Source organism: Diceros bicornis, chromosome 3, assembly GCF_020826845.1.
Source record: "Diceros bicornis minor isolate mBicDic1 chromosome 3, mDicBic1.mat.cur, whole genome shotgun sequence".
Classification (NCBI taxonomy): Eukaryota; Metazoa; Chordata; class Mammalia; order Perissodactyla; family Rhinocerotidae; genus Diceros; species Diceros bicornis.
The window spans coordinates 94,570,289-94,584,285 of NC_080742.1; the positions used below are offsets into that span (position 1 = coordinate 94,570,289).

At 41.9% G+C, this 13,997-nt stretch overlaps 1 protein-coding gene across 1 annotated transcript in view; it reads left to right on the forward strand.

Moving 5' to 3' along the window:
• Positions 1 to 13,997, forward strand: part of CNTNAP2 (contactin associated protein 2) — an 815,107-nt gene that overhangs the window by 568,511 nt on the left and 232,599 nt on the right. The window contains exon 8 of the mRNA XM_058532231.1: positions 12,021 to 12,191. Coding sequence (XP_058388214.1) covers positions 12,021 to 12,191 — 171 coding nt within the window. The remainder of the gene's footprint in view (positions 1 to 12,020; positions 12,192 to 13,997) is intronic.

The following is a 13,997-nucleotide window of genomic DNA, read 5'->3' on the forward strand; positions in this document are numbered from 1 at the left end:
CGGAGCCCCTAGACTGGGAAAAGGTCAGAACGCAACACGTTTCAAAGCGGCTGTGCTCTAGGTGGCTGCCAGACTGTTGGAAATAATTGCTTTCAAAACCCAGATTATGCCACCATCCCCTCGGTTTCGAATTAGCATAACCTCCAGCACCATGCTGTGGCAGTTAAAACCTTCCCTTTTTCTTTTGTTATCATCTAAATTCGTTTTTTAAAATATTGAGATTCCCAAACAGCTTGATTCTGGACAATCTTCCTGTTGGTCTCAGTAACCTCAAAGGCAAGACTGAGATCAAGACCTCAATTTTACAACATGAAATTTTGAAACAGAAAATGTAAGTCCAGTTGTAAAGTGGCACGTCATCCTGAATTTCATTCTAATAATTTATTCAAGATTTCAGTATCCAGGCATGTCCTTTAGCACCACATTCTTCTCCATAAATGTGGAGTGACTTTCCATCGTGTGGGGGTACAGCAGTACCTTTCCTTCAGGGAAAATTTTTAGTACTAAGGCCAGGTCGGACCCTCCGAGCAGTGCATGTGGCCATCAGGCTCTGCTGTGCTGAGACAGCCACACATGCAGCAGCATCTCTAATGAACACGCTGTTCACCCTTTAGGCCATTTCAGCAACTAGTCACCACTCAAGCGGTCTCTCCTGCCCTCATGCAAATTCCCAGATTCGTTTGAAATTAAAACTGCTCTAAATCAACATATTAGATGCCATTGCACTCCCTTTATTATTTGTTTTAATTATGTGACACAAAGTTAAAAAACTGCTACTAGTCTTACATAATCTCAGACCAGTGTGTGTCCTCTGCAATCAACCGGATTTCCATTTCAGGGTGATGGGCACCGGATTTCAGTGTGTCTGCACACCACAGTTTCCACTATGGACACAACAGCAGAGGAGAGCAACTGCAAAATGGAATCGTGTCCTCCGTGTGTTCTTTTTATCCTTAAAGTCTGAACACCTGTTTCAGTTTTGATGCACTGTTTGTTTTTATATCAGAAATTATTTGTTTTCAAAAGAATTTGTTTTCAGGTTTTTGACTGTATTCCCTTCTTCCCCAGTATTTAGGAGTTGTTAAGAAACTGCAGCATGTTATGTGAAACCAACTCTCTCACCCCTGCATACACAGAAGTCTGCTATTTTTCTATTATTAATAAATATAGGCAAAATTTTTTTTTGCCTTTTTATTGTTCTTTGGTATTGCATAATGCTTCTATATGATGCTGTTGCTTTACATCGTCACAACAACCCTGTGACCAAGGGACTATTTTTCTAATTTACGAAGAAACGGATTTTAAGAGCTTACATCCGTTTGCTGGTCTCCTCTTTGCACTGTTGTTTCGTGGTTTTACTAATCCCACTCCCCAGACGTGGGGACCACGTTAGTTTTCAGTAGGAAAACGACAGTATCTATGAATAAGGCGTGTGACTCCTTTTATTTCCTGTAATGAAAAGAGCACAACAAGGAAACCCTGATTTGTGTAACATAATTGTATGGCTCATATCAATCCATTACTCTGCCTTGCAGAGCAGTTTTCGATTTTCACATCCGCCGTTCTGCTGAAATGGGCGGCTTTTTTCCACATTTTACTCACCTAATGGATTTGATATAAAATCTGTTTTTCTATGGATGTGGGGCTCTGGGGGTTTCGTAGTCTATCAGCACGTGAGGGCCACCTCGCATTACAACGTTCCTTCTCTGCACAGCGCCGAGTGTGGCTGAATGCATTGCAGTCTTTCACAATTCTGCTACGACCATTCTTCATTACAACAGGGCAGATGATAAAATGGGAGCTTAATGGCATTAGACCATGAATTACAATTATATGAAGAGAGAAAAAGATAAGAGGAAGTAGATACCACAGGGAGGCATAGTCAAGACAGAAGTGACATCCGCCGAGCTGGCAGCCCTCAGAACCATTGTTGACAGCCATGAGTGCCTGCTGAGGCCCCGGTGGTGATGAATAGGGCCCACATATCAGATCTCTTAGAAGGGAAATGCTGAATATGCCTAAAAGCCCAAATAAATATTGCCAACCCTGGAAAACCTTCTGTCCATAGGGGCTCTTCAATCCTGAAACTGTAGACAATAGGCTTTGCAATGATGGTGTCAAGGAATGGTAGTAACTGGTAGTGGGATTATCAATGGTTCAAATTTTGTAAAAGACACATTTTTTCACTTATTCAAGAAACACATATTGAACACCTGTGTAGGCTAGATATTACTGGTAGAAAGATATAGAAAACATAATCTCTTATCTCTGAAGTTCACAGCCTAGCAGAAGAGGAACACATAAAAGTAATTATAATAACACAATAAATTAAGTGCAATGATAGATACAAGATGTCATAGGGGCACAGGGAAGGTGTACTGTACCCCACCTAGGGAGGGGACTGAAGGCTCTCTGGAGGAGGTGGGCCCTGAACTGAGTCTTAAAGGATGAGTAGGAATCAGGCCAGGTGCACTGTGTGAGTTGGGAGGGTGGGGAGCAATGGTTGGAGAAAAGAACAATCAAAAAAGAGGAAACCATGCAAATAAAGACATGGAAGAATCCACACACAGCTTGTGGATGGTGGGAACTCGTGGCAGCTGCATGGTTGCTGAGCACACACTCTAAGGTGAGCGGTAGGGAGAAAGGAGGCTAGAGAAGTAGACGGAGGCTTAATATGCCAGGTCCAGGAGCTTGCAATGCGTTCCGCAGGCATGTGGAACCATTAGGGGTTTTACTCCCGAGAGTGAAACGGTCAGTTGTGCATTTTAGGTAGATTTCTCTGTTGGCTTTGCAAAGACTGGAATTTGAGACAGACAACACCGGAAGCAGAGCCAAAAGTTAGTGCGGCATCCAGGCAAGAGATGACAGCCTGAGCCAAGGCAGCGGAAGGAACAGAGAGGTGGGGACGTAAGTGCGGAATATTTTGGGGGTGGGGTTATCAGGCCTTGGGGATGATTGGATACCGAGGAATGACTCCCATGTTTCTGGTTTGAGTGGCAGGTTGGGAACAGCTCCAAAGTGGAGAATGCTGCAGGTAGAGTTAATTTAGAAGAAATATATGCTCACTTTCAATCATTTAGAGTTTGAGGTACTTGTAGGTCAAAGTAAAGCTGTCCAGTAAGCAATGCATATGTTAATCTTAAACTCATAGATGAGATCTAACTATATGCGTAAATTTTTGAATCATCGACCTAAGGTGAGTACTTGAAATCATGAAGGTGAGTGAAATCGCTCAGGAAAAGAAACCAAAGCAGAATATTCATCCCTGGGATGGACACACAAGTGTTTAAAAGTTAGGCAATCCCCAGAGTCGTCCCCCCCCCAGCCACTTCTGTGTACTACACTACTTGTTAAATATTTTTAATTTCAACCTGCGTATAGTGGATATAAATTTGTTCTACAGCCTACAGATGCAACAAAGTTTCATTTTTGCTAAATCAAACAGATCTTCCTCCAGTGCTTTATTCACTAGAGGGTGAGAGATTCAGGTTGCCCTTCCCTCCTCTTTTGGAATCAGTCACAAAGAAACCTTTGAAATTTACCCAAGACAGAAATTTGAGTGGCGAACGGCAAGCCCAGCTGTTGCCATTACACATCTAATTATTCATGTCTCCACTTCTGGTTATTAATTTTTAACTTTGAACCCCAGTATACTTAGGATGACTAGTATAACTAGTTGGGCATAACTAATAGCCCCAATAAGGAAAGGCTGAGGAAATTTAGGGAACTACTATGGAGACCCTGAAGAACTTTACAAGAAAACTTAGAACTGCTCCCCACCTCCAAGTATCCGAGTACACACAACTGCTTCAAGCATTCAAAATAAAATAAAATTACCTCTTAAGTACCGCTATGCTTAAATGCAGCATTAACAGACTCAACATGTGAGTTTCCATGACTAATTAGGAAGAAGCCAGTTTTATCATTTCCCCCCATAATCTGGCTCTTGGTCAGCTCACAGCAGTGCAGGAAGCACCCGGGCACCATGACCTTCGGGGTTTCACCATCGTGCTCTTGTTCTCTGTGGAACCCTAGCCCCAAAGGAACCAAGTCACAGAGAGACAAAAGATGAAAAATTTATATTGTCAACTCCTCCCACAAGTCTGTAATATTGCCTCTTTGGGTTGTAGCAGTGGAGAAGGCTTGCTGGAGAGGATGAAATGCTGCAGAGAAGAGCTGACTCAAGAGCAACATTTTAATGGGCAGCCCTTCATTTGCAGTTTAGCTCGCCCTAGAAAATGAGGCTGGGAGCTGAGCAAAGCTACTTTTACCTTTCCTGCGTGTACAAAATGGTTTAATTAAGGAAGTAATTTTTTTCTACCCATAAGGACACCTCTACAAATAGACTCAAATCTGCATGCAAATGAAGCCATCTGGTTTATTGTTGTAAATAGCACTCAGCCCATGGTAAACAATGGAAGGCTCATTGCACAACTCAAAGAATACTCAAATTTCTAACCTTTGGGTCACTAAAAATTTTCAGAGTAATTAATGTCCTCAAAGCTAGTATTTACATTAGAAAGTGCTTGCCATTTAAGCAGAAGCTATAGATATGCTTCTCAATGTGGTCCCAGTGCTGGGCCATTTGGTGGCTCTGAGGAAATTGGTGAATCTGGGAGAGGATGGACAAGCCCGTTGGCATTAGGGTCACACCAGCAGCCACACACCTCACTGAACCACAGCCAAGAGAGCCCACACGCAATCTTCTCCGTGTCAGCCAAGTGCCAACTCTGCCAGCCGCTGCCTCTTCACCTTTTCCTAACTACCTGTCTCCCCTCTGAGGAGGGAGGAAAGGGGCCCTGCAGGTATCTCTGGTGTGCCTTTGTTCAAATGAAGTTGTTTATAGTGTTTGGGTAGCTCTGCTTTCTTAGTTGCCCAGTCACTCCTCTTTTCATCAGATTTTTATTTAATGGCTACCCTACAAAGCCACATATCACGTTGCCTGGGCTTAAGGATGACTCTCATTTGTGTGTCCTGAATGGAATTAAAAAAAAAAAAAAAGGCCAGTAAGGAGATGAAGAAACAGGGAGCACACAGTTTTGAATGCCAGTGAGTGGAGAGCAGAGGAGTGAGAGAAGAGAACAGGACAAAGCGGCAGATGTGGATAGGAGTCCGCGATGAGCCAACTGGCTGGAGATGTCAGAACTGTAAGGTTAGCCTCAATCTAGCTGGAGGTGGCTTGCTTCCCCTTTAAAGGATTCACCCCTGTGGTAAAGTGGGCTCGAGAGAAATGCTTCAGGGTTTGTTGACTTGCTGTTCACCCATTAAGGAAGCCAAGCCCTGCCCCACCCTCCCCCACTCCTTGGCCAAGCCCTTGGCCAGTGACTGTACGTGATACCAAAGCAATCAGTTTAGGAGTGACTAATAACATGTGTTGAATGTTTATTTTCTGCTCAGCACTCTGCTGAATGCATTCCATGGATATCTCCTGTGATTCTCAATACCCTTGAAGGAGGTTCCATTGTTATTCCACTGCAAAATGAGGAAACTGAGATTTAGGAAGATCAAGGACTCTGTCCAAAGTCGCCCAGTGGGTGGGGGTGATAGAGCCAGATTATCTGATTCAGGAACCTGCACATGGACCAGGGCTTGGCAGCTTCACCAGTGACAGACAGGTCAGAGCAGCCCCGTGAGTTCATTTACTGCTCTTCCTACCATCCTCCCTCCGCCACCTCTTCCTCGCTCCCTGCTCTTGCTACTACCACCATCACAGAGGGAGCTTCAGCATATCACATGTCCAGTTGCTTCCTTACTGGCAGTACAAGAAAACCTGTAAGTCCAGACTGTTGACAGGCAGATGAGAAGCAAACTGTGGAACTCCAAGAGGCTCAGGAATTGGAGTCGTCAGAAGGCCGGGTGAGAGTGAGTGAGGCGCACACAGGGTTGGTTGAAAGTCTGTGTAAGCATCAGTTAGATCCCCAGTTCGCTTCCTCCACCCCTGCCAGTGTCTGCCCGATTCTAGCCAAGCAGGAGGCGAGAGGCTTATGCTCCGGACACCAGGCACCAAAGAAAACGGAGGTGAAATTCCTTCATTAAAACAAAATAAAGACATGGTAGTCTACATAAGTTTGAACCCTCTTCAGCCTCCTTCCTCCCAGCTCCCAGAACAACTGACCACCCCACATATATTCCCATGAGGAAATTGGAGGATTCTTCTCTCAAGAAATTGAATGATATGTGACCCAAAAAGTCACAGATACTGACATTTGGGGGCCCTTCAATGAGATAGGGAGATTTCCACATTGTGCAAAAGCCTAATAATCAACAAATCCACCACCACTCCCAGATACACACACACTCGGAGAGTCCAGTCAGCTTTCTCTGTTCAGTGGAATGGATAGGGAAGGCTCACCAACCATGTAAGGTAATGTCAGAGACCTCATGAAAGAAGGAGCCCAAAACTAACAACGGGATAGGAAGGGAATCTCAGGGGAAACAGAGACAATGCAGAAAACAGAAGAAAACTTTTAAAAGTTAAATTAATATTCTCAGACAAGGGAAGATATTGCATGAAGAAAAAAACCCTAAAACAGAGTGCTATACAGAAGAGGACCATCAGAGAACAAGCAATAACGCTTGGAAATTAAAAATATGATTGCTGAAATAAAAACACAGTAGCAATGTTGAAAAGAAAGCTAAAAGAATGTCCAAGGAAGTAGAACACAGAGAAACAAGATCAAAATTGGGAATGCAAAGGGACAAAAGAAATAAAGATAAATCAAAAACTAATAGATGTTTGAGAAAGAGGAATTGGAGAAATTATTCAAGTCTGAGACCTGATGTGGGAAAAGATCTACACCAAGGCAGTTGCATGAAGTTTCAGTTAAAGGAGTTAAAGAAAAGATCCTGAAAGTTTCCAGAGAGAAAAAAATATAAGTTATGTAGGAGAGGAAAAAGTTTCCCTCAACCCTCTTAGGGTCTCTGGCTGGGTCTAATAATTAAATTGACGAAGACAGATTAACAGGAGAAAAGCATACAAATTTACGTAATGTAAGTTTTACATGACACGAGAGCCTTCATAAGGAAATGAAAACGTGAAGGAATGGTTCAACTTCAGTGTTTTTATGCTCAGTTTGATGAAGAGTAGAAAGTCATGGAAAGACATGATAGGACAAAGATCACGAGCTAAATGTAGTAAACGGGGGGCAGCTTAGTGAGGTCTTTTCTCATTCTTCGCTGTGTCCCTTTGTCTCTGGAGATGAGGATGCTCCATGAGGATGCACCAGTTACAGAGAGGGCACCTCACATGAGGGTTTTATGACCAGCTCAGGGGAAGGTCAGAAAGTCCTTCGTACACATGCCATTTCTCAAATTCCTTCAGATTGAAATTTTCAATATACCAAGGTGTCATACTTTGGGGTAGCATGTCCTGAACCCCAACAGTTGCATACAAGATGTAGTAACCAGAAAGCATTAGCTTTCTCAATAACAACACTAAGACCTGAAGATAGTGGGGAAATGCCTTTAAAACTCCATGAGAAAATAATTATAATTATATAATAATAATTGCATTCAGGAAATTAAATAGAGAATCTCTAAAATGCATAAATTCATAAATATCTACACAAGTATATTTTAGAAATACAGGGATGTAGTGAAAAGAGTTAAAAGTGTAGGAGTTGGCGCTAAGAAATTGGGTTTGGGCTGGGGAGGCTGGAGCAGGGAATCGCATTTTGCTGAATCTCTTCTAGCACCACTTGACTTTTAAAACTATGTAGAACATGTAATACTTTGTTAGAAATTGAAATTAGGCTTAAAATTAATTACTGCCCATTAGAAAATATCCCTGGAAATTCTGAAGTCAGAATACCACACCAAATAATCGTGGGCGAGATTAAAGTAAACGGCTGATAAAGAATTTGGATGAGTATGTGACACTGCATTTTCTGCTCCTGAATCACTAGGTTTGAAGCCTGCTTTGCTGCCCCCGCCCTGCTCTCTCGTACTGGCTGGAGGTGGCTCCCTGGTTCCTCTTGCCACCCGAAATGAGTCCAGGCCTTTTCCAGAAAGTATGAACAACTTGTTTTCAACCTCGTAGAGCCTTCAACAGCACCCTATTTTGCCCAGCCTTTGATTACCGTTGCCCCGGCCCTCGGCTGGGTCCCTCACCTTTTTCACTGGCCTTGTTACTCTGTTACTGTTGAGTTGGCCCTCCAGCCTCAGATATTTAGTTTTGTTCTGCTTCACACTTTCCTTCTCAGATTCCAACCTTGCCCCCTTCTGCCTGTCCACACTGGCGGTCCCTGCCACCTGCCACAGTACCAGTGCTTGCCATTCGGTGGCTCTCCTATTTCCAGCTTGGTATTCTCATCCAAGGTTACTTGATCCTCTACGGCACTGACCTGGATAGCAAACTGCAGCTATTTCAATAATCTTAAGGTTGTGAGCCCATCAGTCTTGTAAATGCATGCAATTGTTCAATGAGGTCTATAGGGAATAACAGAAATTAGATCATGGGTAAGGAAAGTTAGGATGTGCTAGTGGAAACAGTGTCCAGTTATCAGTAGGTACTAAAGCAGCATTAGTTTTATTTATATTTAGTTAGCATCTTCAATATTCTGGTTACTGTAAAGTAGATTTTGTCCCATGAGGACTTTGCATATGGAGTGGAATTGGATATAACTGAGAGGGGCAACGATTCATTTACCCATTGACTTAATTATTATTTATTGAGTACTTACTATGTTCTGGGGCCAAAGGTTACAGAAATGAAATGGTTTTCTCCCAGCTTTCAAGCAGCTTACAGTCAGTAGGGAGCAATATAAACGAACAATAATGATGCTATGCGTTCCTTGCATCATGAAGTGCAATGAGCACTGGAAAAAGCACTCATGTTATTTTGTTATAACCAAAAATCCCAGAAATTGGACAATGGACTCATCAGAACAGGCCACACAGAAGTTCATCACGGTCTAAAGCAGCAGCAATGAAACTTTCTTATCGTGTCCCCTGCTCAACCTTTAAGCCCACATCCTAATAAGCATGTTTACTTATAAATTATTATACTTATAAAGTCATATATTATGTACATTATAAAGTATATCTAAAATAGATATTTTAAAGGATGAGTTTTTAAAAATAAATAGAAATAGAATTCCTAATCTCAGCCTGTGCCTCAATGGCTCTGCTTCAGCACCTCCTGAGTAGACACCTGGACTCTGACACCAGCAGTCAGGTCCAGAGGAGAGTCCTCACTGTTGGGTCAAGTATCTGGACTTTGTAAATTCGTCCAGAGATTTGGGACAGCCCACAAGTGACAACACCAAAGGTATCATGTGATAATCTAGCGTTTCCAGAAGGATGACTGCTAACCACCATTTGTACAAGGCGAAATTTCCCCGTGAATATGTCCAGTTAAGAGGCCAAGTTAGATCGCTGTTGCTTAGTGAGCATAAAATTAGAACAAATGGGATCATGGTCTATTGGGATATTTCATCAAACTAGAATAACTGATTAAACTGCCCTTCTCTTCTCCGGGGATATTTCTGTGTGAATAACCAGTGCTAGACACCCAAAAATACTGACATATTTTACTTTCAGCTTTCCTTTTTCTAGAATCATTTAGACAACTGCCCTTCTGTTAATACATCACCACCTCCAAAAATAAGAATGCACTTGATTGGATTGAAATTTTTAAATGTTAATTACATTCATGTCCTGGGAATACAGCCTAAAGAGACAGAATTGCTTTGCTTCAGGCTGAAGTTTGGCTGGGGAGTTGAATCCTTTTTGTCTCCTATGTCGTTAAAGGGCTCTCACCCAGTTAGAACGAGTTGAATCCTGCTGACCTGGGAGACTATCTTCATTCCCTCCTAGAACTCTGGTTGGTGAGAGTATTGCAACTTCTAGTTTGACTTAGGTTTTATCTCAAGACACCTTCATTTTCAGCCAGCTGGTCAAGGAGAACCTGAAATCCACCCATTGTATATTAAGGCAGATTTTGAGCCAGGAAGAGGACTCAGCCCTCAGATGAGAGCAACTTAAACGATAACTAAGATTTTCTCTTTTCAGGTATTATTCTAAACAACATCATGTAATATTCTTCTAGTCTATTTTTTTTCTTACTGAAAACTATGATATTCCAATTAAAAAAAAAATAGCTTAAATTGCACTAAGACATTTGGGACACCTTAAACAGTAGATTCCACCACCAACAACAACTGTTTTTACTTTAATGAAGACATTCACAAACATATTTTGCGCTGACTTACTGGTTATGTATCGTCATTCACTTCTCTAGATGTCATGATATCCTAGATGTCTCTAAGAACAGAAACAAATAACATTAATTAAATCGGAAGGTATTTTAATACCTCATAATATAGCAACATTATTTATTTAATTTAACATTATGGCTTAAGCATAGCAGTACCAACACAAAGTTAATTTTATTTAAGAATAGTAGTTGAACTTAATGTTGCATATGTGCATAATTTGCATAAAAGAAAGTAAAAAATGTAGTATCTAGAAATTAATAGAGTGAACTTAGTTGATTCATTGTGTTCTTTGAAAGAAAAACATAACAAAAATCAGTTTTTAAAAAAACATGTATTTTAGGTGTTAAAAGAAAATTTTCCACAGACAATTTACCGATCTAGCAGGCTTTTTTCCAGTGATTCATGAATTGGGCAGCACCCAATCTAGCAGACAGAAAGGAGCACCAAAGAGCTGTACAAGATACGAGATTTTTATAGGCCAAAGTGAGCAGGAATGAGGAAGTTACACTGGGCATTTGGTTAGAGCAGGGTTCCATCCCTTACAGGAGCAAAGGGAAGCATTGGAGCTGGTCGAGTAACTTGTGCTGAGCAGGCAAGTGCTGATTGGTTGACCTAGGTCTTCCTTTTCTGGGAGAGCCAAGCATAGAAACTTTGTTGAGTTTTGGTTTGCTGACGTGGGGCTTAGCATGAGTGACTCCATCTTGGGCCTAATCTGGTGACTTTCGCATAGGTTTAGTACTAAAGATCAAGGCTTTAGTGACAGTTTTAAAGCACACCCATGTATTTTAGTCCTTAGCTGTGACAGTAAATGTACTCAGAAATGTGCACATCAAAAAGGAATTTCTCCCCTGGAGATGAAGTTGAGAGTCAGCTCTTGGTCTCATATTAAATTCTTGGTCTATCTATTCTAAGGGATGTGAGTCATCCAGTTTGATGTTTTTATTTTGTCCTGTGAACTGCTTTTCTCCTGGGGACACTGGCTACTATCAGGCAATGAGTGAGGAGGGGTGCGGGTACAACCATGTCTTCTCCACGAGCTCAGGGTAGAGGCTGATTGAGAGCCCTTAGGTGGGCTCAGCTCAGCACTCCCCATCCCCCAAAACACCCCAAAGGTCAGAGCGTCACCTGGAGGCCCAGAGAGGAAGAGGTTGGGGAGGAGACACCCGCTTTACAGCAACTCACCTCTAGGGGTTTGAGCAAGAAGGTTGGGGAAATGACCAGCCTGGCCCGGTCATCCTATCTTTTTCTCAGCTCCTCACTTGTGCGGGGCTTCTGCATCCCCCAGTGGTATTCCTGCAGCGCCACACCCGGAGTCTGAGCAGCTGCTGACGGGAAGCAGGCACTGGTTATTCCAAGACGAAAGTGGAGGAGAAGCCACAGCAGAAACCAAAGACCCCGGTCCTAGTCCATCCCTCTAGGTCTAGACCAGATGCTACTCGCACCAAACCAAAGCCGCCAGTCTGTATGCAAGTTCAAAACAGGCCCCCCCACCACTCACAGACAGTGACACCAGGGGCTTCTCTCTAGTTTCTCCTCTATTGGCATTTACTCCCTAGAGTCCTTCCAGAACTGCTCTTGGTAGGAACCCCAACTATCAATCTTTAATAAAATATTTTATATGTACACACACATATAACTGTTGGAAAGTTTAAGATATGTTTGTGGGGATTGGGTACAATGTGGTTCAGCAGGATGAGAGGAAACAAGGGCTATTGCCAATGGAAATTTATTAAAACTCAAGAAACGGATGTCTTTTACGTTACTACCGTGATCAATTACCCTGATTTTTTTTTATTTCCACAGGGAATTATTGGAATGCTGCCTCTTTCCCAAACCCATCATCCTACCTGCACTTTTCTACTTTCCAAGGGGAAACCAGTGCTGACATTTCCTTCTACTTTAAAACATTAATCCCCCGCGGAGTGTTCCTTGAAAATCTGGGGAACACAGATTTCATCAAACTCGAGCTGAAATGTGAGTATAAGTTCTTTGTCAACTCGTGAATAGTCATTTTTTTTGTCACTTCAAGCTGCACCTAGCCATGATTATGTAGTTTCATTCAATTCAGACATCAGTGGTCTCCTTTATTCCAAGAATGATGCTAGGAGGTTAATACACAAACTTGAGACAGAGCTGGGTGCCTGTCCTCGGATTGCTCACAAGGAAGCAGGCTCATACAGCAATTCCCAAGCAATGCTATTCCAGGAAGATGAGAGAGAATATATTGCCCTAAAAATATGGGAGTAGAATGTATATTTTGTGCGTGTATGTGTCTCCTTTTTCCCAGGAGACAGAGTTACGAGTAGACGGAGCATTATGGAAAGTGATCAGCAATAGGGAATAAGAGAAGAGGAGAAATAACACAAAAGAAAATAGGAATAATAAAAATGAGCATCTGTAGGTGTTAATGAAACAGCATAGACAACGATATTAACATCATTCAATGAAACTTCGAGTCTGCAGCTTCCCAGAAGAGGTCCCCCCACCCACACACCCCCTAAAATTATAAGTTCTGATTTTATTTAGCCAAGGATATGGAAACTAAGAGAACCAGAGCAAGAGCAGATGCTGCCTAGCTCAGTTCAGCTTGCCCTGAATCTCAAAGACCCTCATGAGGTCACACAGTTTGGGGGATGCCATCTGTGGAAGGTAGGGGTTCGCTGCATCTGAAAAGTGCACTTTTCATCGTACCAGGGCCGGTTTATGCTGAAGGCATAAGTTCAGCTTTAGAAATGTACAATCCACAGACTTCCAGGTTTGGTGAATATTTGCAAACACCAGGCTCTCCTGGCTGTTCAGAAGAAGACAGAATCAGCAAGACGACAGAAGCGACCAGGAGGAAAAACCAGTCAGTGCCCCCATGTCCCTCCATGATATCTTGGCGCCTGCTCCCCACGTCAGAAGTCTCCTTCCTCCTAGACTGTGCCCTTTATCAGAGTGCTTATGTTACTGGCTCTGGTCTGAGAATGATCCCAAACCCATTTCCCAAAAATCTGTGATGGAGTATTTTTCTCCTTTTGTAGTTATAATTATGCAATGTGGTCTTTAAAAAGGGGGATCTCAGGTAACTGTCTTTCTGCTGAAATCTTTTGGGATTCTTTTTGTAAAACGGTAGACAGTGATGTAGCAAAAAGTGCACAGATTTTGAAATTCACATTCTCAGGTTGAAATCCAAGTCATTGGGTAAATTGCTCTTTGAATCTCAATTTCTTAATCTGTAAAATGGGGATGGCAATTTGTGGCGATTTCTATGATAATAGAATATGGATGTTCATAAAGCATTTATTTCAGTGTCTAGTAGTTACTATAATTATCATCTTCCTGAGGATACTCACTGTAGATCTGATCTGAGCCAGATCTGATTGAAAAGGAGACTGGGGATATTCTAGCCTAGAATTAAAAAATAAATAGAAATCTTCTCTATACTGAATTATGGTGGGAATTATTTAAAAGGGATTTTTTACTTTTCACAGTTAAATTAATTGAATCAACTATTCTCTGACTTCCACATTAATTGGATTGTATTTTAGAAATATCTCATGGTAAAAAAAAAAATTTGACATTTCTATATTTGAGTATTTCTATAAGTTTCTATAAAATTGCTTGGATTCACCCTCTCCTTGTTTTATACTCTACAGTTTGTAAACCCATGCCTGGTTTGGAAAGAAGATAAACCAGGTATAGAAAGAGCAGGTGTTTCTACTCAGCACTTGCATAATAGAATTTCCCTTATTTCTGATTATGAAAAATCTTCAGAGAAGTTTTCAAAGCTTTCCCAGT